We start from the raw sequence: 27,328 nt of genomic DNA on the forward strand, positions 1-27,328 counted from the left end.
TCCGTTGGATGTCCCACATGACGATGATAACAGCAATACTTCTTTTCCTTAGTCATCTCAACTTTCTGGGCATCTAGGCTGAGGTAGTTGAATGGTCCCAGTAGCCAATAATTGTTCCATCATTGGTATAACGTCTTCTTTTTCGAAATCGTATTCTTTATGATAATCGTACGATCGAGTCCGCTTATTGTTTATTCCATCTTTATAACAATCCGAATCCTCCCTCTTCCTTATTTCTCACTTATTGTAAAAGGTATTTCTTTTCTTTTCTTGATCAACGGTATTTACCATTAATCTATTCGATCCTCTTCTTTCCGTTCTGATTTGAAATGCTGGCATTTTCCTAGCCATCAATTCCAATGCATGTGCTTTCGTTGCAATATCTCGAAAAGTCCTTATATTAGCACTTGTGAGCCCGAAGGCAATTCCCGGTTCCATAGAATTCAAACACATGTTTACTTGTTCTTTTTCTTCGGGTAACTATCTACACGAAACTCCCAAAGTTTTCCACCTGTCAATAAACTTTTCCACAAGTTCATTTTCTCTCTGTCTTACCGAGGCCAATTCTCCAATAGTAACATCGCGGTCTGACGAGAAAAAGTTAGATATAAATGCATCTTGCATTTGTTCCCAAGTTCTTATTGATTCCGGCACTAGATTAGAATACCATCGAAATGCTTTACCTGTCAAGGACGAACCAAACAGTCGCAAGCAGTATTGTGAAACAGGTGGAGAAGTTACCCATTGTTGTAATGAAGTGTACAAGATGTTCTTCTAGAGACCCATCTCCATTAAACTTCTGAAAGTCTGGTTGTTTGAAGTTTGTCGGGAATGGAACATCTTCCACCTCTCTTGATACAGTGTTCTGTATCGAAATCTCTCAGCATGTTCACGTTCCTTGGCGACTTCTGCAACCATCTGTCGCATCTCCTGTTGCGTTACAGCTCTAGTAACTAGAGCAGACCCGTGCGATCTTGCTCTATGTGGCAATGAATCCTCGGGTTGTTATTCCTGTTCATTCATAGCGGCCATTACTGGCATAGCCGTCGCTTGAGCCACGTTTTAAGCAAGGGTAGCCAAAGCTTCTCGAAGGCTTCGACACTCTTTCATTAGGATTCTTTGAGCTTCGGCCATTTCAGTCATACATTCGTCAACACTTGGTGGGGGGGCCTTGACTAATTCCTGCCATATGAACAGTAGCTTCTTTGCTCCGTGATGAAGTTGTCGTTGGAGTGGAATGAGAATACATTGATATAATGGGGCTTATCGAAGGAGTTTCATTCGATTTTCCTGTACTTCCACAGCACTCAGTTGATTGTGATATAGCTTGAAGCGATGCAGGGACTAACGGGCTTGTCATTAGTGATTTACCTTTCTATTTCCTTGTCCATGGAGTACCTGCAGCGGGCAAAGCTGGGAAATCCCGCAATGTCAACGAAGGAACGGATTTCCCAGGATATATTGCCGGAGGAGCAAGTTCGAGTTCTTTCTGGCTGCGTTTCTCGTTATCGGCCCTCTGATTTTTTGCGCCGACGAACTCATCCTAGCAGTCAGGATGTTTCAGGTTCTTTATCCTCAGCGTGACATGACGACCCAATCATTCCCATCCTCTTGTACCAACGGTGAGGCGGTTACATCTGCGGTAGTGGCTCGAGATTCGTTGCGTCTAACTAGCATAGACTCTTTCTTGCAGTGCAAAGTTTGTCTGCCAGCATATTCTATAACAAACCCAGTTGGTGTAAATAAAAGACCATCTTGTTCGTAGTGGTTGCCATTAGTTGGTCGTAGTATTTTCTTTCCTCTGTTATTGAGAAACAATGTAAATCAGTATTTAAATAAGAACATACTTTACTTTGAAGATGAAAGGGAGGATGTTCCCATTGAGAGTCGCCATTTTGGTGTCTGTACGACGCCAAACAGTGGTGAAAATTCTCTGTATTGTTTCTAAGTTAATATCAAGTAAAATAGAAAAATCCCCGGCAGAGTCGCCATTTTGTTTCGACAATAAACAAATGTATTTGATTTGGGAGAATTATTTTACTCAATAATAATAAAGGAAGAATGAAGAGAACAATCACTATATATTTTATTTATTCGAGATTCGTTTACATCCTCTCTCTCCTTTGATTCCAAAATAAAGTATTTACAAAATGCAATACAAATAAATATCAAATGCTTTAATTGTTAATTTCTACAGTATTTCAGATCATATCATGATCTTCAGTTTGGAGATGTTATCGTACTGGAATAATATTCATTCTGACTGATTCCATGCTTCTAAGATGTTTTAATCCTTCAACCCAAATTAGGGTTCTTTTTAATCCCTTCAAGATGAAAAATTATCACTTTAGCTGACCGTCCGCACAGTGGATCCATTGTGCGAACACGGCTGCTTATGCACACTCGTTGTGCGCCCCACTCGGTTGTGCAGACTACTTGTTGTGCAGCGCACAACGGGTACTTCCAGTACCCAAGTTCTTCTAAAGTCTGGATTCTTCTCTGCTACTATGGTGTTGTTCGAATGAATGAATTAAAAAATCTAGCGGGGTATTTATAGCCTTCCGCACATGCAAACCCTTCACAAAACCCGTTGTGCGCTAATACCCATTGTGCGCTAACACCCTTTGTGTGCCGCACAACCATTGCGTGCATACATTCATTGTGCGCTTTTTATCCATTGTGCAGATATGAACTCTTGTTGTGCGCCGCACAATGATTCTTCTCAAAGACATCCGTTGTGCACTGCACAACCAAGTGTTGTAGAACTTTGTCTCTTCAGAATTTTTCTTCTTTTCTTTTGATTGATTTTTATGCCTCAACCGAGTCTTTATGAAAGAAGTCGGAAGTAGCTTCTATGGCGATGTATAAATTCATTGCACCAAGGACTTCTTTATATTTCTGAAGAATGGCCTTAACCCATGAGCTATAGAGCTGACGATGAGATGGAAGACCATGTGTTCTAAACTCATCTTTACCCCCATAGAGAATCTCGATCACGAAAGCGCTGCTGAACAGTCTCAAAGTAGTGGGTGGGATACAAAGTATGAGGATTATAGCACGAAGTAAGGAAGCGCATGTACGATATTGGTCCAATCTTTTGTACTAAACCTTTTTCCGTGAGATAACCCTCCAAAATCTTCGGTTCCTTTATGACCCAATTCGCCACGTATAATAACCAGTTTTGCATCATATGATCGGAGGGTTCGCTTTGAATCATAGAAAGATGACGTTAAAGACTTGACGAAATAATGACAGTCTCATCCTTATAAGCATTTTTGAATTTGATTAGATCTGCCTGAGACTTGATCATATCCAAGACGTTCTGATAGCGTCTCTTATTGTGATCTCTTATCTTCTATTGAAAAATTTCATCTTTACTTGTGCTTCTTGCTCTTCGAAAAAGAGAAGGGAGGAGAAGATTCAGCAAGAGCAAGGCAAGATCTGTCAGTTCGGAAGTTAGCAGCAGATTTCAACTAGTTCTCCCAATCAGATTCATGACCCTCTATTGGCGGTCCCTCCAGTTCCCTCATTAATACAACATGGCGAATGGGGTCAGCAAGACATTGGATACGATCAGCAAAGTTGATAATTGGTGGATCTGGTACCTTGAAGAGAGGAGTAATCCTCAGTTGACCGAGTTCTTTTTTGAGGACGGTTTTCTGATGTTGGAGGATTTGAAGATTCAGCAGCATATTCATCAAGAGAAGTATGCAGTCTTTTAGAACGAGCCATTGAAGAGACGAAGAAAATTCAGTGAAAAGATTCGTTGAGCGCAGAGATAGGTTGTGCGCTAGGATGGTGGTGCGCAAAGATGGGTTGTGCGCAGAATCCATTGCACGCTGGCATGCGTTGTGCGCTGGAATGTGTTGTGCACAATGACACGTGCGGAGGAAACTTAGCGTGCAAAGAGGAATAGGCGGGAGTCCGAATGAATGGAATGAAGCCAACTCCTGTTTATATAGTGCTTTTGGACCTAGGTTGTGCACAAGGAGTCTGGTTGTGCACAGAGAGGGAATAGAACAAGATTTGTCAAGATTGATCCTACATTTTTACTTCGAAGACAGAAAGTCATAAATGAAGGATCAAGGGGGCATCCGTTGAGGCATAAAAATCAATCATAAGAAGAGAAGAAGATTCTAAAGAAGACGAAGTTATACAACACTTGGTTGTGCGGCGCACAACGGAAGTTGGTATCATTGTGAGGCGCACAACAGAAGTTTCATTATGCGGCGAACAATGGGCATATCCGCACGATGGGTATATCCGCACAAATCAGTCTTTTGTGAAGGGCCCACACATGCGGAAGGTTATAAATACCCCGCTATCTTCTATAGTTGACTCATTCAAACAACACCGGAGCAGCAGAGAATCCAGATTTCAGAAGAACCCAGGTATTGGAAGTGTCCGTTGTGCAGCGCACAATGGGTGGTCCGCACAACGAAGAGGGGTGCAAATGGGTGACCCGCACAACGATGAGGGGCGCACAATGGGTGGTCCACACAATGAGTGCGCACAACAGACATATCCGCACAATGGGTCCACTGTGCGGACAATCAGCTTAAATGAGGATTATTCATCTTGAAAAGATAAAAAAGGACCCTAATCTGGGTTGAAAGATCAAAGTATCTTAGGAGCATGGAACAAATCAGGATGAATATTATTCTAGCACAACAACATCTCCATACTGAAGATCATGATACGATCTGAAATGTTGCAGAAATTAACATTAAAATATTTAATATTTGTGTTGTATTATGTAAATACTTTATTTCAAAATCAAAGGAAATACGAGGATGTAAACGAATTCAGAACGAATAAAATACTTTGTGATGCTTTTTCTCTCATTCTTTCTTTGTTATTATTGAATGATAATTACCCGAATCAAATACATTTGTTTCTTGTCGAAACACTAACCTATGTGAGTTGTTAGAGTTCACCTAGTATCATTTTATGGCTATTGCATGTTAACCGCTCCATCCTTCTTACAAGAAAAAGGTCGATCTATGATTAGTGTGGCGTACTCTTGAAAAGTCAACAAGTGTTGTTCTCTCTTCTTAAAATATTATTCTCTATTAGTAAGTCATACACTAGACCTTTTCTTTCCCCAAACAAAACCCAAGCTTTCATAGAAGATCCCCTCTAGGGATAGGATCTATTTATAGGAGTTCAAGGTTTTAATCAACATATGGTGGCTCTAACCCCTACAGACTTCAAGATGCCCTACATCATCAAAAGTTTGTAATCTTGCCTATCTATATACCCAAATTGACCAAATCCTTCCACTATATTTGGTGTCCATCGTCGGCCAAAATCCCATGCAAGCACAAGAGGTAGAGCACTAAAGGATTCAATTGTTGGATGTCCAATGTTTCATTATAACACTTTAAAGGTGAAATTAAAAGATCTTATAGAGAGTGCAAGCGATATATTCATGGTGGTGAGTTTTTTATGTGCTTTTTAGGTGTGTGCATGTACATTTGCAATTTTAACAATATAAGGGAGGGTGTGTGCGTGTGTTTGTGTGTGGTGTTCACAAAAGAGCTTCTCTCTCAAAACTTAATCTTCTCTCACATCTCTCTCCTCCTCTCTTTTTCATTCCTCTACCTAAATCCTCTCAAACCAATTTGGTATCAGAGCAGGAATCTTGGCATTGATTGGTTCCATAGGAATCTACTGACGTCATCAATTGTACATTCCATGCGTCTATTTTTTTTTTATCAAGAAGAAGATGGTTTAATACATCTCGATTTTAAAAGATTTATGATGATTTTTGCAAGATTTTTGGAGGTAATCTGAGGTGTGTTTGGACTGGTTTTCTCATTTGCTAGAAAAAACCCAAAATTTTCTGGTTTTCTTTGATTTTGCTCAAATCGGTAGTTGTTCTTTGTGTTTTTCTTCACATAGTGGATCGGATCCAGTACATTTAATTGCTCATGGTACTTTTCTGAGTGGGAAGTGGATTTGGATGTGTTATGAAGCCAAAATGTGGATCGACGATGCTGTTTTTAGATCTTGGGGGGTTTGACAATACACTAGAGCTCATCGTGTATGTTCTGGTGCTTGAGCATCTCTTATGAGGTGCTATTGATGCTTCTTTCAACCATCCCCTGAGCCTTGTTGTTGGTTCTTGTTTCGACCAGAAACGAAAAGCATTTGATTCGGGGGATTATCTTACTTAATAATAACAAAGAGAGAGAATAGAAAGAATAATTATCAAATTTATTCATTCTGAATTCATCACATCCTTTTGATTCTTTGATTCTAGGATAGAGTCTTTATAACCAAAAAAAAAAAAGTACAAGTGCTAAATAGATTCAAATATAAATTTTGGCAGCATTCCGTCTCATATCATTTATCTCTATAAGAGATGAGTTATGTGAATCTTCTCCACGCACACGTCTTCTTTCATCAACATAATAAAAGAACGCCAAGAATCCCTGAAGAATTTTGGAATGACTTGAGATATTCCGGAAAAATGACATGATGTTGCTTCATAGGTTATCCGCGCAACTCCTTGACGAGTTGCGTGGGCCCGCGCAACTCACAAGGAGTCGCACGGCTCCGCCTTCTTTCTTCTCCCTCTTCTCTCTCCAATACCTGTCAGAGGTACTGGTCTTCTGGAAATTTGATCCCTCAAATGAGGGGGGTAAGGGGGTATTTATAGGCTTCCGCACGTGCGGGTCCTCGAATCATGTGTTGTGGACCCCACTTCGCACCACTTCACTAGCTTTAATCCAACTGTCCCTTTGGAGAGTAGCGCGGGTCAACGCAACTATGATGAGTTGCACGGTCCGGCGCAACTCCTGTTCCCGCGCAACTCCCGTTACGCGCAACATGACTTCGCTTTTCCTTTTATATTTCACTTCAATCTTCCTTCTTTGATTCCTTTCCTTGACCAAATTTTATGCTCCAACAGATGCCCCCTTGATCCGAAATTTGACTACTTATCAAGTCAACTTGAAGGATCAAAATTTCTTGCCTGTGAACTGAGTTGTGCGGCTCCGCACAACTCGCAAGCGGGTCCCGCGCCACTCCAATCGGATCCCATCAACTATAAATACTAAACTCCCCCAATCATTTGTTCACTTTCAGAATTTTCCTTTAGCCTGGACCCTTTGCCGCGCAACTCATTGTCCGCGCAATTCAGAGTCTACGCAACTCTTCTTCACTTAGTGCAAAATCCTTATTTTGAAACTCCGCCAATTTTTTTTTACTCTCCAGACTTGGCCACTTTTCTGATCTTCCAGACTTAGCCACTTTTCCGATCTTCCCATAATGGCTCGTACAAAAAGAACCTATCGCCTTGTAGATCCTCCAACCGACCAACCCTCTCATGCTAACCTCCCATTCTCTCCAACTCGCCCTCAAATTCCTGAATCCTCCTCTCCTATTCTCGCACCCTCTTCTATTCCTGGCCCTACCTCCTCTTCCCCTGCACCTTCTTCAATTCCTGAACCTGCTTCTTCCCCTTTTACTCATGAAGAACGGCCAAAGAAAAGAATCAAAGTAACCAAGAAGCAACCTGCCTATATAAAAGAACCCGTTCTACCAGTTCTTGATTTTTCTGATAGAATAACGACACTTTCTTGGCCAATATGCCAAGCCATCATCGCCAGAGATATAGCTAGACCTCCAAAACAAGGCCGGGAAATTGACTGGGAAACATGGCTAAAATCAACAGCCAGTCTTCGTACTGATATCACCCGATCTCCTTCTCCAAGAAGAAGAAAAAGAAATCGAAAGGCCAAGACGGTATCATAAAATTCAATAGCCCCTTCAAGAATGCGCTGATAGTAATCCCTCTGAACATCCGTCGTCATTTGTCTATCCTTCAAAGCGAACCCACGGATCGGATGACTCAAAGTAAAATGATGTATACTCCATACTGGTCCATGAAAGAATCAAGGATGTTGGAAGGCATCTTCTCAGAGAGAGGATCAAAACAACAGGTCAGCAACATCCATCCTATGCGGTTCCTCGTTCCTTGCTACGACCCCCACGAACTGTTTCCCACAGCCTTCTACGAAACAGTACGCCAGCGCTTTAAAGATAGAAGATCGTTGTGGGGAAATGAAGAATTCCAAAAATACGGTTTCTTACCCTCACGCAACCATTACGCTGACTGGGCCAAAGCCATCCTCAATAAACACTATGCTGCACTGACGGAAGTTGGCCTTTATGGGGCTATTGAAGCCACTTCTGAATATTTCCACAAGGACCATATGGTCTATAAGGGATTCCTTAGCTATTGGTGTCCTACCACCAATTCCTTCCACCTACCTCTGGGTGAGGTTAGTATTACCCTTTGGGACCACACATAATGGCAGGACTCCCTATAACGGGTCACTTTTATGATGAATGTATCCCCACGAATGAAGAGTTCTCACATTTTTCGCCTTCCAAAAGACGGGCATTAGTATCTAATGCCTCAGTTGAATTGTTCAGAGAAATGTCCAAATTTCCTGATGTCAAGAAGATCCCCCAATTTCTTTGGCTGGCTCATTTTTCTCAGGAGTTACGATATATTTCTTTGCCTTGTATCATGACTTTATGCATTTCACACTCATCTTACTTACCCTTCTCTTTTTTCTTTGCAGATTTAAAAACAGTCATTCTGATGACTTGGAGAACGCTCGTCGCAGAATAAGGAATCCTCCAGAATATACTCCCAAGGGTGAATTGGCAGCCTTCATTGCATATTCGCTCAGCATCGTCGTACTTCCAAGCTCCAAATGGGCTGATGCCATTAGACCTTCTGTATTTGCTGTCGAGGGAGGACTAGCAGAGGGTCGGAAATATTCACTAGCACCCCCCATTCTTTGTTCACTATACAGGGCTTTTGGTGATGCTGCTACTCATTGTCAGAACCCATTTGTCGAAGTCAGCTCGGCATTCACACCATGGCATTACTTTTCCGGGTGGCTAGGTGTTTATTTTCCTTGGACATATGATGACCCAGAGAAAGCCTACGTTCATCCTTCACGAATTCCACTATGTCATTATCAGAAGAGAGTGATGCCGAAAAGAATGTATGAATGGGTAATCGACATGATCGAGTCGACTAATGCTATCGACTTTTATCCATTCTCATTCTCTCAGTATATTGTGGATCATGAGGCTTTTGATGACGAAAAACTTCCTCCAGCTGAACGGGCTTTCGTTATTTCGATATGGTCCAACAGTCTACCATTGCGGGAAGGCAGTGAATTCTGGAGGGAACCCTACTACCCAAGCAGGTTCGCGCGACAATTTGGGTATGATCAAACCGTTCCTGAGCATCCTAAAGTGGTGACCCGCACTATGAGGAGCTACAGTGTAGGACCCTACAATTGGGGATTAATTTGGAGACAGTTGCTTGCAGCACGAATTAATTCAAAAGTCATCATTCCCAGCTTTGGATGTTTTGTCCACACGACATACCAATGGATGAGATGGTGTACGCACTAATCTTTCCTGATTCGTCACTGTATGCCAGTGGATTCCCCCATATGGATACCTGCTCGTAGAACCAGAAAGTGTAATCTCGTAGGCGTAAGACATACTGTCAAACGAGACCGTGCCCCCGCTCCTGGTGAAGCCTATGTAAAAATTTCTTTAGAAGAACCGATTCGTGAGATTAAGCTTGCCAACACCCTTGAGGGTTAGATTGCCCATGGATTTCCCTTGGAACATCTGAAGGCTCAAAGAAGGCATACTGGTAGGGAAGATGCTACTATTAATGCTGCCGAAATCTCTCATATTCCTGCACCAACTGATCCCACTCCAACTCCAGCGGCTGTTGGACCCTCCGAAATTCAAACAGTATCTCCATATGTTCCTCGACCACCGTCCGTTTGCAGATATTCATCATCTCCTGTTACCAAATTGCAGACTCGGGCTAGGTCTTCTACATCTCCTATGATCACTGCCACAAAAGATCCTGTCCTTGCTGAGAAGAGACAATCTGCGCAGAAAGGGAAACAGGTGGTTGTTGAAGAGCTAGTCACGGATTCATCGTCATCTTCATCATCTTCAGAGAAAAAAGGTGAAGGGTCCTCTTCCGGTGATTCTTCTTCTACTGAGAGTGAATCATCTTCTGGCGACTCGGGGGAAGAGGGTGAATTGAATGCAAATGAAGAAAAAGAAGAAGAAGAAGAAGAAGAAGAGGTAGATGTGGATGATGATGAGCAGGTCGTCACACCTACCAAAGTCGACGAAGAAGTCCCTCAAGAGGACGTTATTCCCCATACCACAACTACAAGAGTTGGCGAAGAAGAAGAGCCTCTCGATTATGAAGAGTATGAAGATAGACCTGGAGCTGACTTGACTATATCATTCAGTAGCAATTATTCTCCCCTTCCACGCACAATGCTTTCGGATCCTTCGGCCGATATCGCAACAATTCTAGAGACTCCCAATTTCCACAAGCGTTAATCAAACCATTATGGTTGCTCCTTCTAGTAAGCGCTCTGCTAGAAAAGCTAGGGCATCTCTCGAGCTCCTAGTTAAAACTAGTACAGTGGCTCGTGGAATAGTTTTCCCGACAAAGCCAATTGATGTTGCTACTCCAACTACAGTTGCGTCTAGCACCGAGGCCAGAGCACCATCTTTTGCTGACATGGCTTCAGACATGCTTGGCCCGTCTTCTCTTCCTGAAGAAATGTAGCCTGTAAAGACACCAATTCCTGCTCCAATGATTTTGACGGCTGCAGGTATACTTTATCCCATTCCCCTATTTTATAATAGTATTTTGCAAATCATCTTCTGATTCATGCTTTCTTTCATCTATGTTTTGTAGTTCACCCTGTTTCCAGCAGTTCTGCAAGCTCCAACTCTATTGCTACTGTCTCGAATATAATATCCTTAGAGAAGATTCCTCCTCCCGCACTGATTTTGTTGAAGAGTTCTCTATTAGCAGCTATATATATTTTCAAAGATCCCACACAATGGTAGGATTTGGAAATAGTACTGACATCCCTAGAAAATGCTGTGAGGATAGCAAAGATTAACATCTCTCCCTCGCGTGAATCTCTTTCTCATTTCTGCGAGACATTTCGCAAATTAGGAGTTGCTCAAGACATGACTGTCGCTCCTGAGATTCTTGCTCGCCAAAGAGAGTTATCGCAGCTTAGAGATAAAGTTTCCATGGTAGCAACAACAATCTCTGGGTATGATAAAGAATTCAGCTCACTCAAAGAGCAGGGGAGAGCTTCCAAGCATTCTTCGGCGATCATAAGCAAGAAGATTTTGAGCCTTAAACAAAAAATCTCTGACTTGGAGGTCCAACAGCGCGAAGCCCATTTGAGGACTAGTAAGCTTGAAGCTGATATCGAAGTCAATAAGCGAATAGCTGATCTAAAATGATCAGAGATTTCAAAGGGGAAAGCAGCAATAATTTCCCTGGAGCAAGAACTGACTAACATTCCTGATCAGGTTAAGCTTATCATCAACGCTGAGCTGGGCAATGCAACTGCAAAAGTGCAATTAAAGGAGAATTTTCGACAATACATGCTTGCATTAGGAATGTCAGAAGATAAATGAATTTTCTTTTATGCCTAGTGTCACCTTCATACTTGTTCTTTAACATCATGAATGAATTTTGATAATTCAAAAATTTTATGAATATATAAGAAATGATCAATTCTTGCAAACATGCTTCTGTATGGTATCTTTGATTGTTAGCATGATGTTGTCTACATGTTTTCTTTTATAGGCAGTGCTAAATTTCTATTTCAGTTAGTTTTCACACACAGTTTAAGCTCATGAGTAGTGGAGCGATCACAGTTTTTAGACTCATAAGTAGTTGGATTCGGGTCTTACGCGAATGGTCTCTGTAACTCTTGTGAGTTTGCTGGACTTATCGCGGTCGGGGAGTTCACAAACCGCGATCCATCAGAGGGGCCCAGTGAACCTACCAGGGCAGTGAACTCGGTGGGTTTTACGCACAGGGTTGGCCATAGTAACTCTCTAGAGTTCACGGGGTGCACAAGGCTACCTTCGGGTACCAAATCCAGGGCCGCCAATCCATCAATGAGGGGTCATCTTGCTTCAGAGACCTGTCCTCATGAGTTACTACTGAAATCATGTTAGGGATCTGGGGAGTCATCTTGCTTCAGAGACTCACTTTCTCTTCATCTGCAAGGTCGGGCATTTTCTCACCAGCCCTCGTGACATTGTCAGAAACTGTACAAACGGCATGGGCCTTACGTGATTGCTTTATCAATTGCCCGCATGGGTGCACGTGATGCTCTTTACGGGCTTTTTAGGGCCACAGGCTTCTCATTGCTGCTTGAATGATTTCATCGCTTCGCTAATAACAACAAGTCTTATTTATAGTTGGCCCTATAGGCTTGGCTCTGCTACTATAAATGATAGATCGCTATCGTTGTCTCTCATAAAACTTACATGTGGTTAGCTTTATAAGCTTATTCCACTGCCGTAAATGATAGATCGCCACCGTTGTCTGTCGTAGGACTTATACGTGGTTGGCTTTATAAGCTTATTCCACTGCCGCAAATGATAGATCGTCATCGTTGTCTACCGTAGGACTTATACGTGGTTGGCTTTATAGGCCCTGCGGAAAATAATAAATCGAAATTGATACATCGCCATTGCTGAAGATATAAAAAAAATAATAATAATAATAAATAAAAATAAAATAAAATTATGGTTAGAATAGTGCATCAGCTTGGCAGTGCTATTAATTTCGATAAATTTAGATAATAAAACGGCCTGTGTTAACAATATGGCAATGGTGATGACGGCTTTTGATGATTTGACGACAATCATCGGCACTTTTCATTTGGTGATAATCATTGGCGTTTAGCATTTGGCACTTGACCAATAACCTTTGGTGCTTGGCATTTGGCGCTTGACCTTGAAAATTTGGCACTTTTATTCACATACAAGGAGAAATACAAAGTTTTAACTTTTTGAAGCTTTTCCCTTATTCATCTGTCTTGCCCCCTTTTGGTTTGGAAGTATTATGCTAATATTCTTCGAAATCAAAATTGTGGCCATCTTCGGAATTGATGTACTGTTGATAAACCGGGTATTGACAGGCGTATTAATGCGGATTCGTCCCCCAGATGAATGTGCTTCATATTGCGGCTTCGTATCCTGATTGTGATGATCACCTCAATTGGGATCGTAAGGTATCATAAAATCGAGGAAATGATAGTAATAGGAATAATCGCTTTCTCTTATCTGCTTCATTTCATTCGGGCACTTAGGTCATGGCAACTCGACTTTATCTGCTATTAGCAGTCAATTCATCATACAAAGCATGTCATTTTCTTCAAATGTGCGTGCCCCCAAAATTCTCCTTTGACTAATGGATTCTTTTACCGGTTCATCTTCTTGGTGATAAGCAAAAGTTAGGTCATTTAGACTGATTTTTCTAACAAAAGACTTTGACAATTCCTTCGAGGATATCGTATTTATAGTTGCTCTCCTATGTCGCTCATCATCTTTCTTCAGAACTATTTCTCCTTGCTTTATCATCCTTTGCAATATAATTTTTTAGTGTGAAGCAATCTTCTGTATGATGCCTTAGACAACGGTGGTAATGACAGTAATTCTTCTCTTTAGTCATTTCGACCTCTTCTGGATATTTCGGCGAAGGTAACTTGATGGTTCCAACAGCTAGTAGTTGTTCCATCATCGGCAACTCATCTTCCTTGTCAAAAGCGTATTCTTTATGAGAATCAGATGATAGCGGTCGTTTATCATTTTTATAATCCCTTCGTCAATCTGAATCTTCCCTTCTTGTTTCCCGTTTATCGCGAAAAGTGTTTTTCTTCTTCTCTTGATCGACAGCATTTACTATTGCCCTGTTCGGCCCTCTTTTCTGTTCTAATTTGAAATGCTGGCATCTTTTTAGTCATCAGCTCTAATGCATGTGCTTTGGTTGCCAGGTCTCGAAAAGTCCTTATGTTAGCACCGGTGAGTCCAAATGCGATCCCTGTCTCCATGGAGCTTAGACACATTTTTTACTTGTTCCCTTTCTTCGAGTAATTGTCGACACGATGCTCCTAAAGTTTTCCATCTGCTAATAAATTTCTCCTACCTTACAGATGTTAATTCTACAATACTGACATCACGATCTGACGAAAAGAAATTTGACATAAATGCGTCCTGCATCTGTTCCCAAGTTTGTATTGATCTTGGCGCCAGGCCAAAATACATCGACATGCCTTGCCTGTCAAAGAAGACCCGAACAGCCGCAAGCAGTATTGGGGGATAGTGGAGAAATTACCCATGGATGTGATGAAATGCATCAAATGTTCGTCTAGGGACCTGTCTCCACTGAATTTTTGAAACTTAGGATGCTTAAAATTAACTGGAAAAGGTATGTCTTCCACCTATCTCAGATATGCCGGTATCGAAACCTTCCTGTGTTATCGCATTCCCTTTCCATTCTAACAGCTTCTGCAACCACCTGTCGCGCTTCTTGGGTGATTACCCTCGTCACGGGAGTGGATCTATGTGATCCCGCTCTTGGTGGTTAAGAACCCCTCGGGTTGTTCTTGTTCATTCATAGTAGCCATCATTGGAGGTGCTATTATCTGGGCTACGTTATGCGTAAGAGTAGCCAAGGCCTCCCGGAGGTTCCTACACTCTTCCATCAGTGTTTTCTGCGCTTGGGCCATTTCAACCATACGATCCTCAGTATTAGGCGGTGGATCTTTACTTGTCCCGGCCATACATACGGCGGTTCCTCCGTTCCCTGACAAAGCAGTCATTAGAGTGGAGCGGAAATATGCTAGTGTGACGGGGCTTATTGAAAATGGAGTTTTATTCATTTCTTCAATACTTCCACAGAGGTCGGCCTATTGTGATACAACTTGAGGCGATACGCTCTGAGGCGATACGTAGACTGGTGGACTTTCCATGTGTGGTTTGCCCTTTTGTTTCTTCGTCCATCGGGCACTTGCAGCGGGCAGAGCCAGGAAATCTTGTGGTATCAGCGAGAACGAAGATTTTCCAGGGTATATTGCTGGGGGAGCAAGTTCAAGATTTTTCCTTGCCGCATTTCGTGTCACCGGTCCTCTGGTTGTCAGTGTCGATGGACTTATCCTAACAGTTGCGATATTTCAGGCCTTCGATCCTTGGTGTGACACGACGATCCAGTCGTTTTCTTGTGCGATTAGAGAGACAGTAACAACTCCAGCAGTGAATTGAAACTTGTCTTTTCCGTTCAATGCGAGCTATTTTTGATGGACCAAGGACTGGTTACAAGCATATTCCACCACGAATCCTGTGGGTATGAAGTAAAAGATCGTTTCGCTTACCACAGTCGCCATTGATTATAGCTTGGATGTGTATACCGTATTGTAATTCTGTCAGAGGACATGGACGATATTGATTAGTATCTGTTTGCAAATACATTTTATCCTGGAGATAAAAGGAAGGATGTTCCCATCGAGAGTCGCCATTTTGGCGTCCTCTAAGACGCCAAACAATGATGAAATTCTCTAGATTGTTCCTAAGTCAATACTAAGTAAGATAGAAACTTATTCCCCAGCGGAGTCGCCATTTTGTTTCGACCAGAAACGAAAGCATTTGATTTGGGGGATTATCTTACTTAATAATAACAAAGAGAAAGAATAGAAAGAATAATCATCAAATTTATTCATTCTGAATTCATCACATCCTTTTGATCCTTTGATTCCAGGATAGAGACTTTATAACAAAAAAGTATAAGTGCTGAATAGATTCAAATATAAATTTTGGCAACATTCCAGCTATATCATTCATGTCTCTATAAGAGATGAGTTATGCGGATCTTCTCCACGCACACGTCTTCTTTCATCAACATAATAAAAGAATGTCAGGAATCCCTGAACAATTTTGAAATGACTTGAGATATTCCAGAAAAATGACACGATGTTGCTTCATAGGTTATCTGCGCAACTCCTTGACGAGTTGCGCGGGCCCGCACAACTCACAAGGAGTCGGGCGGCTCCGCCTTCTTTCTTCTCCCTCTTCTCTCTCCAATTCCTATCAGAGGCACTAGTCTTCTGGAAATCCGATCCCTCAAATGAGGGGGGTAAGGGGGTATTTATAGGCTTCCGCACGTGCAGGTCCTCGAATCCCGTGTTGTGGACCCCACTTCGCACCACTTCACTAGCTTCAATCCAACTGTCCCTTTGGAGAGTAGCGCGAGTTAGCACAACTATGATGAGTTGCGCGGTCCGGCGCAACTCCTGTTCCCGCGCAACTTGTGATCCGCGCAACTCCCATTCCGCGCAACATGACTTCTCTTTTCTTTTTATATTTCACTTCAATCTTCCTTCTTTGATTCCTTTCCTTAACCAAATTTTATGCTCCAACAGTTCTTCCCTCTTCAGTTGTTTTTAGACCTACACGCCACCATATGAAACTCAACTTTTTGTGAATACGTTGCTATTTATGTAACTTATGCCTCTCATTGAGTTGTTTGCTCTTGCATTTTGTGTTTGTGAACCCCTATGGAGGACAAGATCTGTTCGAGCTTTAATGTGGGATTTTCATAATCACATCCCTTGTTAATCATGTTAGTGCACTGATTTTTGCATCTTATCTGTCAATCACGTGAGTACATTGTCTCATGTAGTCGGTTGAGCCCTTGGAAGCTGAAGACCAAAGACACAAGTGGAGGTTGAGCATCAAGGAGCCAAAAACATGTATATGAGGTTCCTGGTGATCCTAACCATTGACCTAAAACAATCTAAACCTCTAGATGATCTTAACCCTATTAGGTAAATCTTTTATTGATCATCCCTTAAGCCATAGGAGCCTCAATTGATCATACTTAGATTAGCTTTCGAGGTTAGATTAGCTTCAGAGGTCCCGTGTTGCTGAAAAAGCTGCACAATTTCAGCAACCTTTGGTCCCATCAAACTGATGTAGGACCGATGTATGAACTCACAAACTTGCTATCATCATCACAAATATCAAATCCCAAGAGAAGATCATGCATGATTCTAGCCTAGGTTAACAAGCATCATCCTACATGGCCATTAAATAAGGAAAACTAGGATCAAATGGATGTAAAGACATCCAAGTAGAATAGGGTAAATCCTATTTTAAAGGAGAATGCCTAATACTATATAGGGTGAAATTAGGGTTTGGAGAAAAATGGGGAAAACTTAAAATTAGAGCTAATGGGGTAAATGGGTAGAGTGTTAAAGGGTTTAGGTATTAGGATAAGGGAATTAGGGTTTTGGATTAAAGGATTGTAAGGATTTCGGCTTATTGAAGGATTTGTAGAATTATGGTTTGCTATTTTGGGAAAATATGAAGATTTGGGATTTTTACGTTTAGGGTTAGGATTTGGATGCATAAGGGATGAAAATCGGGAGGATGTTGATGGCTTGGAATGAAGGAGAATAAAAATTGAATAATGTAGAAGATTACCTTGATGGTTGATGAAGGGATGAGAATGTGGGGATAAATGGAGACCTCATACATCCGTTGATGAATATTAGCTTCGCATTAATCTCCCTTCCAATTCACATAGAAGACATATTCAAATCTTGTGAAGATGGAAGAAGAAGCAAATGAGCTTTTCTTTTCTTTTCTTTTTCTTAAAAAAACCAATGAAGAGAGGTCACACGCCCACCCACCTTTTATAGCTTCAATAAATTTCAAAAATTACAAATTCAACCGTCTTATAAAATTTAATGAAAATAACCCTAGTCTAAAGAAAAATAAACTAAATCACTCATAATGTGTATAAACATAAAATAATCATAAACTAAATCCTAAAAGATGATAAAATCTAAAAACTTATGAAGATGATCCACGATTAATGACCCGATCATGTGATCCATGCAATCTAACAGCCCGATCGTCACGTCACTCGAATCTGACGGTCCAAATTACTCCCTAAAGCATCTCATGTGCATATTCCTTGTGTGGAGTGTTCCAGATGCTTGCACACGCACGTGGGGTCTTTAACATGATCAAGGGTACTCACCTAGTCATAGGGAAATCAGTATGGCCTGCCCCCTCTGATATGTACGCAAAGGTATACGTGAAGTGATGTCCTCATCAACTCTCCTTGACTGAAAAGTGTTTTCCTCTGGTAGGCTATAGCTCTTATAGTGCTCTCAAATATCTGGATCTAAATGTTATAGCTCGTCCTCTGTAATCTAAGTACTATCTGAATCAGCCTGTGCTTCCACTTGACGAAGAACTTCTGAAATCTGCCATTGCAAGTGGAAACGACGTGCATCCAGTATGTCTTCAACTTGTTCACTTCGAGCAGGCAAGGAGGGTAAGGGTGTCAATGACTGGGATGATTAGTCAAGTAGGGACAATGGGTTTGGGACTAGGCCATGGCCTATGGGAGGTCATGAGAATGGATCATAAGGCAAAGTAGCAGAACTCTTGTATCATACTAGATCTTCCACATTAAAAGTAGAGCTAATTTCCATGGTAGGCAAAAGGTCTACTACATACGCATTAGGACCCAGTTTCTGCAGTATTTTGCATGGTCTTGTACTACGTGCTTGCAACTTTTTAACGGCCCTATGTGGGAACCGTTCGGGCCTCATACGAACTATGACGTAATTTCCTACTTGGAATTCATGAAACCTGTGATGAGAGTCAGAAAATGCTTTATATTTTTCATTACTTAACGTTAATTCGCTTCTTGATTTGACTATGCAACTCATGTATGTGATGTGCAAACTCATGTGTTGACTTAGATGGCCTATGGGACAAACATATGTATGAGATCTATAAGTTTCCTAGATTTGCAGTCATGCACAACCTCAAATGGACTCATGCCTATGGACCTATTAATGAAACTATTATATAGTAACTTGGCTATAGGCAAAACAATATCTCAAGTTCGGACGTGATCACCCATAAGGCATCTAAGCAAGTTTCCAAGACTCCTATTGACAACCTTAGGCAGATGAAAATTGAACCCTTATTCCCATCATGTGTCATAGTGTCTTCCAAAAATAGCTCATAAAGTTTACATCATGATCAGACGTTATGGTCTTAGGTAGTACTTTCTACCAATTTCACACAACCTAAATTTAAATTAGGAGTAAAAGAAGAAAAAGAGCTAGATGTACCTATATGATCGGTAGCCCCCTAATCAATGACCCAAGGGTTTGATGCAGAGTTAGCATGAAAAGCAATAGATGTATTATTTGTATGAGCCAAGGAACTGGATGAGTAGGCATTATTCTAAGTGGCATCTCTTAACAAAGAATCATACTCAAATTTTGAGAGATGAACAACATCACCAATCGATGGAACTATAAGTGAAACTCAGTTAAGGAACCATGTTCCTAGCAGTAGGTTGAGAATCTCTAACATCTGAAGCTGTAGAGTTACCAGCTCAGCCCGAAGATCTACCATGAAGAACTCAACAATAATCCATAGTATGTCCCTTTCCACCACAACGAGTGCATAATCGATCAATGCCACATCATGACCACAGCCACCATCAAGTCATCCTTTCCCTGATCCTCTACCAAAACCAGCATTAGCATTATCGAAGTTTCAAAAACATATCATTATAGCAGATTTTTTAACCACGGTCAATCCCATAGCAGTATGACACTTCTCATCGTGCAACAATAGTGCATAGACGCTATTAAGTAATGGTAAATAGGGTGACCAAGAATCTGAACATGAACTAGTTCAAACTCTGTATTAAGACCTACCAATAACTCAAAAATTCTTTTCCTCTCAATGCTCCTTTTATATGCCTCTACGTCTGTGGAACACATAAAATGAAGATCATCCAGAAATGATAATTCCTAACACAAACCATGCATCTTGGCATAATAGTATGACAATGATCGTTGTTTTTCTCTCAGATTTCCAATCTCCTTATAATATTATAAATCCAAGATATATTATTCAGATTTGCATACTGTTCATGTGTAGTCTGGCAGGCCTGCTAATAACTCAAAAATTATTTTCTTCTCAATGTTCCTTTTATGCCTCTACATCTTAGGAACACACAAAATGAAGATCATCCAAAAAAGATCATTCCTACCACAGACTGCATGCCTTGCATAATAGTCTGACAATAATTGCTCCTACTTTCTCAGATTTCCAATCTCCTAATAAATATTATAAACCCGAGAGATATTATTTTAGTCTGCATAATGTTCATGGGCAGTCTAGCAGATCTCACAAGTATTAAATAGTAACAAAAAGCCTACACTAACTTCTGGTTCCATTAAATTTAGAAGCCATTCTCCATATGAGATTGGCTCTCAACCATTGACAAGCAAATTATTTGATTTCCAGTCTCCACATGAAGGGTTAGGCAGTTGCGGTTTTGTGATACTGCCATCTATATACCCAACTTCTGTTTTACTCTAATAAACATCTCAACGGCTCTTAACCATTGAAGGTAATTGTTGGACTTAAGTTTGTGTGTGGAATTTGTAAACCTAGATTTTTAGAGTGAACAATAAACTATTCCATCTTAGACTTAATAGGATCAACTACCTTAGAAGACGACGAAGATGCCACATATAATTTTAAAAAATAGTGAGAGAACTAAGGAGGAGAGGAAGGGCCTTACGGCTAAACAATAATAGCCAACAAACTCTTACTACTGCAAATTAGATGTTGAAATTTTGGAGGAAAATGGCTCAAAAATCTAACAATCCTGAGTATCTAGCAATTCCTTCAATTATTCAGTAAAAAAACAACAAATCCTTTAAAAAGATCTTCAGAAAAAAAAAAAAAAAAAAAACGAATTGAACAAGAAATTCCAACAACATCTTCAAACGGACAATATAAAACTCAACAAGGGCTTCGATCGCATATCAAAGAGGTTTCAAATCCAACAACACACGATTCAAAACCTTAAAAATTACAGCCGCAAGACACCCCCTCCCACGAATCACACCAAGTCAGTGAGGAAAGGACCTCACAACTCTCAAAAAAAAAAAAAAAAGGAAGAGAAAAGAAGAAGAACGAAGAAGAGAAAAAAAAAAAGGAGATTACAAAAGGAAGGAGAAATTTTTCAAGAAAGAGGTGGATTTCAATACCGATTTTCCCCAAGATCGAATGGAAGTGAAAGAAGAAGAAAGAACCCTAGAAGTACTTAGGCTCTGATACCATGTCAGAGGAGGAAAGAATTTGAGAAAGAGAGTATGAGAGAGAAAAAATAACATGTAGGGTTGGGATGCCTAGCCCTTTCTTTATTTATAATAAGAGAAGAAAAGTACAATTACATATATGCGCTTATTATGAAACCTAAAGAAAGACTAAGGGGCAAATAAGAAAAGCATAAAGGAAAGATAAAAAGAGAGAGTTAAGGACTAAGACCCATAACACATAAGGCCCACTCGTTAGACTTGTTGGCCCGGTCAGAGGGCCACACACACATACACCTACAGTAAATAAGTGAACATTCACATTCCCATGTGGTGACAATTATAGGAAATAAAATGCCAAGTGCTGGAGATTAATCCATCCCAACTCCTCGTTGGTTCCTTGTCACATAGGATAACTATAAAACTAATCCTAGATTGTTCAAACCTGATTGAATGCTTATGGAATTTAAGGTACTTGAGACCGTGGTGCTATAACTCTTCCACTTTGGTCCTTCCCCATGGACCCACAAGAGAGATTCCCCGAGGAACCCTTATAACCCACTAAACATATTTAATACATAAGTTCCACACAATTAATAATAATAATAAAAAACATGCCATTCAATTAAAGTGGTCATGAATTTTTTATAAAAAAAAAAGGTCTACAAATATAGGTGCATTGTTGATACAACACAGACATAACAACACCAATTGCCTTGTATTTGCTAATACGGGCTGAGACACCCCATTTTTTGGACTGAATAGTTCAACCCCCTATAGCTAAACGAGGATGACCGATATACAGCCATTTCATAACCACTTTTCAACAATGTTCGCATCTAGACTGCTGGTGACATCAGGAGTTGTTGGTGATCATGGTTGGATCTCCAGTTGAAAAAAGAAAAAAAATGAATGAGGAACAAGAAAAGGAAGGAAAAGCTACCCCTTTCCTTGCTTTGATTGATACTATAATAATAACATTCATGGATGAGAAAAATAGAGAGAAAGAGAGAGAGAATGAAGACTAGAAAAAATAAAAATAAAAAAGGGATTAGAGAGTGTAATATCCCCTTGAGCCCTTGAGACCTTATTTGTAATGAAATTAACCATAAACACACTATACACCACATATTTCCCACGAGAGTACACTATCATACACACCCACACTTTCTCCTACACAAGCTTCAATTCACAAGTGTGGTAATAGAGGAGAGCCAAAGTGTGCCCACTTGATAACAAGTGTGATAGGAGACTTATAATTAGAAAAGACAACCACTTGCCAAATTATATCCAAAATACCCCAACATATGAGAATCCTTATTGTATACCCCATTTGTACATCACTAGGCCATATGTTGGTGTGCAATCCCATCCATGTGTCTCACTTTCTCATTGATTCATGTTATCTTTTGGTCTAAAATAGTAAAAATCCGGATTTTTTGAACTTCCCATATTTAGGTATGTAAAGTACCATGTGAATGCTTGCACACATCAACTGAGTCCTTTCTTTTTTCTTTTTCTTTTTCCATTTATGTTGTTTCTCTTGTGGCCTCATTGAATCTTTAGATCCAGATCTGATATCTAAAAAGATACAGATTTAAAGCTAAAACTGAGCTACATCAATTGATTTGCTGCATATTAAAATTTTCTTATAGCAGTAACACTTTGAAAGAGCTTTATCCTTTTAAATTGATGTGAATCCAAATTCCCAAACTAAACCCAAATGTATGAATGCATTTAAAACATAGATTTCATGGCATCACAACTTCACAGTTGGTCAAGAAAAGCAAAAAAGTTCCACTAATGCATTCCACAAGTCTTTGACAGGTAAAATGCTAATTTCTAGTTGTTCTTGAAACTTCTCACATTCTATACCAAAGATGACATGATGAAATATGAGAATGAAAATTGCTCATTTCTAGTTGTTCAGTCTCTGGCTGCAGCATAAATTGATAGCAAAAATATACTTGGAACCCAAACTATTTTTTTTTTAAAAATGATGCCCCTACCAACCCAACATGTACAGAAAAGCATTTAACAGTATAGGATTGATTCATTGTGTCACAGCTTCACAGGAATTTAAGAAAAATAATAATAATAATAAGTTCAGTAAGCCTGTCCATAAGTCTTTGACAGGTAAAATGTCAGTTTCTAGATTTTCTTGAAACATTTCACTTTTGTGTCTAATGCCTGACTGTCACATAAAATGATAGAACAAGCTAATTGGAAGAGGATCTTACCCGGGCAGTTTTACTCCCATTGATTGCAAGGGAGGAAATATAATCAAACAAGGGCTCCTGGCATTCTCTAAGGTTGCAAGAAAGGGCAGGCCAATAATTCATCTGAAGATTGATATTCAGGTGGGGAGCGGCACTGGAAAAGTAAAGCGTCGATAAATTTTCTGGATACAAACCAGTACGAGCATCACACTAACTAATAACTGGAAGGTAAAAACCGTTTTATTTTTGTGTTGTAGCTAGGCAGATGGCTTCAGGATCAAGCATACATAATTCCCAAAGAAATAAAGAATCCATTGTGCACTCAAAACATGTACATAGAAAATATTTAGAAAAAAAAAAAAAAAAACAAATACGATGTTAGAGATGTACATAGTTTAGAAAATGGATAAACAAAGTTGAAATTGTACAGAATTTCGACATAAAATGAAGCGTATAATTCTGGTTGATAATGGCACAATTTTTTTTTCAAAAAAACAATTAATAGTAATACCATTGCTTTTGCTAAGAAAACCGGAACAATGAGGATAAAACAGAGTGCATGATGAAATTAGGCAAGGTCAACTGCAATATACAAACAAATTCATTACTAGGAAAAATCTAAATATCCAGTAAGATATGAACATGTATTTCTGGAGTTGAAAAGCGTTTTGCTTCTGTGCTAAAATAATATCACCATAGCAGAGTCAAGCGATTTCTATCAATGGCATTAGTTCTTCATTTACGTTCACATGCATATTGGAAGTTCAACTCATAATCATAAAAAAGAAGCTTTTTTGGGTACCTATTGGTTATATGCAATCCATGAAGTGTCACATTTACCATACATGCCAACATGTATAGCGATTTGGACATTACATGAAGGGTCATGTCCCAAAACTTGTAGTTATTGGACAACTGACAATCCAACATTCCGACTGCTGTGAGTTCTGCCAGCTGAATGAGGAGACCTGCTCTGCTCATATTTGAGTTAGCCATCCCTTTTTCAGGCAACTGATTGGATGACTACCAAATTTCGATTAACTTATTTAGCTTTTAGCCCATCCACATGGTAGCCCTCCAAATCAACACAACTGATCACTATCCATAAGTGCCATTAGTAGAAATGGTTTTGGTGTGCACTACAGGAACATTTGAACCATGTGCTTCATGGTAGCATTCATCTTATTATTATTTTTCCTGTGATAGAAAGGAATAATGTCCCCATTTAAAATAAATAAATAAAAAGAAGAAGAAGAAGAAGAAGAAGAAGAAAAGAAAAGATGAATATCCTACATTTCAAAAGAAAAAAAAAAAGAAAAAAAGAAAAAAAGAAAGCATTTAGAAAACAGTATGCAGTGGTGTAGGTAAAGAACATACTCCCACGCCGGTTCAATGTCTTCGCTCCATATCCCCTGCAAGTTTGAAGGCTGGGTTCCAGCTTGGGAACAAGAGATGAGCAAATACCGACCATATTGGAACAGAAGCACCACCAAGGATGGATCCTCGTCATCTTTGAAAGATTTCACTCTTTCAGCAGTAGATATCACATCCTCGTTATATTCTTCAGTGTAAGTACTTGTTGACAACATGATTTTCTCTCGTCCCTGCAAAACATTTCCCTTCACCCGAGTTCGGCCTGTGTCTAGACTTTTAATATTGGTGTCGCTAGAAAGAGATAACTTTTGTTCTTTATGTATACTTATAGAACCCTTAGAAAGCTGCAGTGAGACACGATGAAAAAGCTTTTGATAATTATCCAAATGATATGAATAAAGCTCGGAGAACGATAAGTTTTTTATTGAATTAAGAATATCCAAAGATGTTGATGTAGGATCCTTCTTAGAATCTGAAGGCTTAGTGAAAGGCCCATCAAACGAGGATGAAGCTGCCAGAAGCAATACAGCCCAGCTTGTTCCTTCTACTTTCAACTTCTTACCATCTACTATCTTTATTGCTCCTGCATCATCACTAATCCGCAGTTCAAGAACTGCAGAGAACTGAATTCCCTTTGGATTTTCGTTAGCATCTGATTTGCGTGGTATTCTTTCACCAGGGCAACTTCCTTCCATGATGATCCGGTTCGCATCGTTTACTTGTGAATAATGATGCAATTTGCTGTCCAGAGATACCATGAAGGAGAGTGAACCTGATACATTTGCAGAAAGCCTGGTCACAATAACTTGATGTGGGTTCGAAGCGAAGTGTTCCCTTGTGAATTTTACAGCACCCAGAGCATATTTCACCTTTACTGTTGCTGTCTCCAAATCAAGCTCTCTTTCATAAGTTTCTGCAGTATAGGCAACATTGGGATCGCCAATGTCCAGATTGATATCACCGAGAGGCTGGTAAACCTTCACAATGACAAAGAAATTTGTTAAATGAGCAGGACCTCAAATGAGAGTACACCATGCAAGAATGAATGTTTGTTTCTCAATTCCCAGCTTATATATATAATGATGTAGTCTTGTCTCAAACAAGAAATCAAGATGCTCCGTTCTACACCATAAACCTTAAGTATAAAGAGAACTGTACACTGTTAACAAGAAAGAAGAAAGTTGAGCATGCACAGTAGCACTAAACAGTTGAGATTGTAAACTCTTACGCACGGTTGCATTTGGATGCACTAGTGAATTGAATACCCATTATTAGTCTAACCAAGAGGAACTAACCCTTTATAATTTCCCTTGTTGCAAATTTGTATGAGGGCCTCGGATCCAAATTGCAATAAAGTTACTTATAAGTTGGACTTGAAAGAAAGATAGATACAAATTAGAGTCTACTTTCTCATTTTTAGTACTAGGACAATAATTTTTTCCTTTCTACTATTGATTTTTTTAATAGTACCTTTTTACTGCTGAATTTTCAGAAATCCAATCAAGTAGTTAACCCAAATGCGGTCTAGGAGTAAATTCTAAAAGCCGCTCATCCCAATACCTTTTACACAAAGGGTTTTGCTGCTATCATCCTACTATGGGATGCGGACATTGGTTTGTAATCATCTCTAGGCATACTACTTTTGACCAAAATTCACTATAGAGAACCAATTACATATTCTTCTTAAGAATCCGAGTGATCCAACTCAGATTCTTCTACTTGTACTTCCACATCTATCGCCATGCCTGATGTATTTGGCAACTCCTCTCGTACAGAGATTGTCACTTGAGATGCTCATTTCAATCTGATTGTGTTTGCAAGCAGCATCCAAACTCTATTTCTTTCAATAATTCTTGTTAGGATCTTTACGCACCATCACTCTGTGTATGACTTACCAGCTAAAGCAGTGGTGGTGTCTGCAAGTTACTGAACTGGTGCCTGTGTATAGATTTACATCTCACTCCTGACCTATGATGTTAGCTGATATCATCCTGTTACATTCCTTCATCATAGAAGTTGGCTCTCAAGTCCAGATCAAGTCAGTGTCATGCCGTGGATGTCAAATTTCATGCTCTACAACAGTCATACTAGTGAGCTTGTACCGAAACCAACTAACAGAATAATCGTTAAGCATCGATGGGTTTACACTCTCAAGTATGCTCCTAGTTGTACTACCCAAGGTAACAAGGCATGACTAGTTGCTCATGGATTTTTACAAGAACACGGACATGACTAGGTTGAAATGTTTAGTCCAGTGGTGAGGCCTCTATAAATCATTCATGTTATGTTTTCTCAATCAACCATTTGTGTTATGTTTAGTCTCTTTCCAGATCAACATGTTCATCCACTTGTTGATAGCCAGTGGTCTTTAATGAATTGCTCGAGGAGGTGTTGATGGGTGGCATCCTGGTCCATTTGAGACAAAGGGGAAAGTTACCTGGAAGATGCTGCCATTTGCTATCTTGGGGAGGACTCTGGAAAGAAAGGAAAAAAGATTTTTTATGTCAAGGAGGCATCAGTTCATTTAATGAAAGGAAGAATATTTCCATGAATGAGTTGATCTGTTGGGCTTCCAGAGTTCTCTGGTGTGTCCCATGGGGAGCTATGACGAGATCGGAATGGATAATGCAAAGGGACGACAAGGGTCTGAAAGAGTGGTTAAGTTGACATGGGACCCTCCCCAAGACGGGT

At 40.0% G+C, this 27,328-nt stretch overlaps 1 protein-coding gene across 3 annotated transcripts in view; it reads right to left on the reverse strand.

The window, feature by feature from the left end:
- The window catches only part of LOC131219073 (alpha-L-fucosidase 2-like), an 82,613-nt gene that overhangs the window by 35,795 nt on the left and 19,490 nt on the right, over positions 1 to 27,328 (reverse strand). For all 3 annotated transcript variants that reach the window (XM_058214058.1, XM_058214057.1, XM_058214059.1), the window contains 2 exons: positions 24,641 to 25,614; positions 23,285 to 23,417 (listed from right to left, as the gene is read on the reverse strand). In XM_058214058.1, the coding sequence (XP_058070041.1) occupies positions 23,285 to 23,417; positions 24,641 to 25,614 (1,107 nt within the window). The remainder of the gene's footprint in view (positions 1 to 23,284; positions 23,418 to 24,640; positions 25,615 to 27,328) is intronic.

This window comes from Magnolia sinica, chromosome 11 (genome assembly GCF_029962835.1).
Source record: "Magnolia sinica isolate HGM2019 chromosome 11, MsV1, whole genome shotgun sequence".
NCBI lineage: Eukaryota > Viridiplantae > Streptophyta > Magnoliopsida > Magnoliales > Magnoliaceae > Magnolia > Magnolia sinica.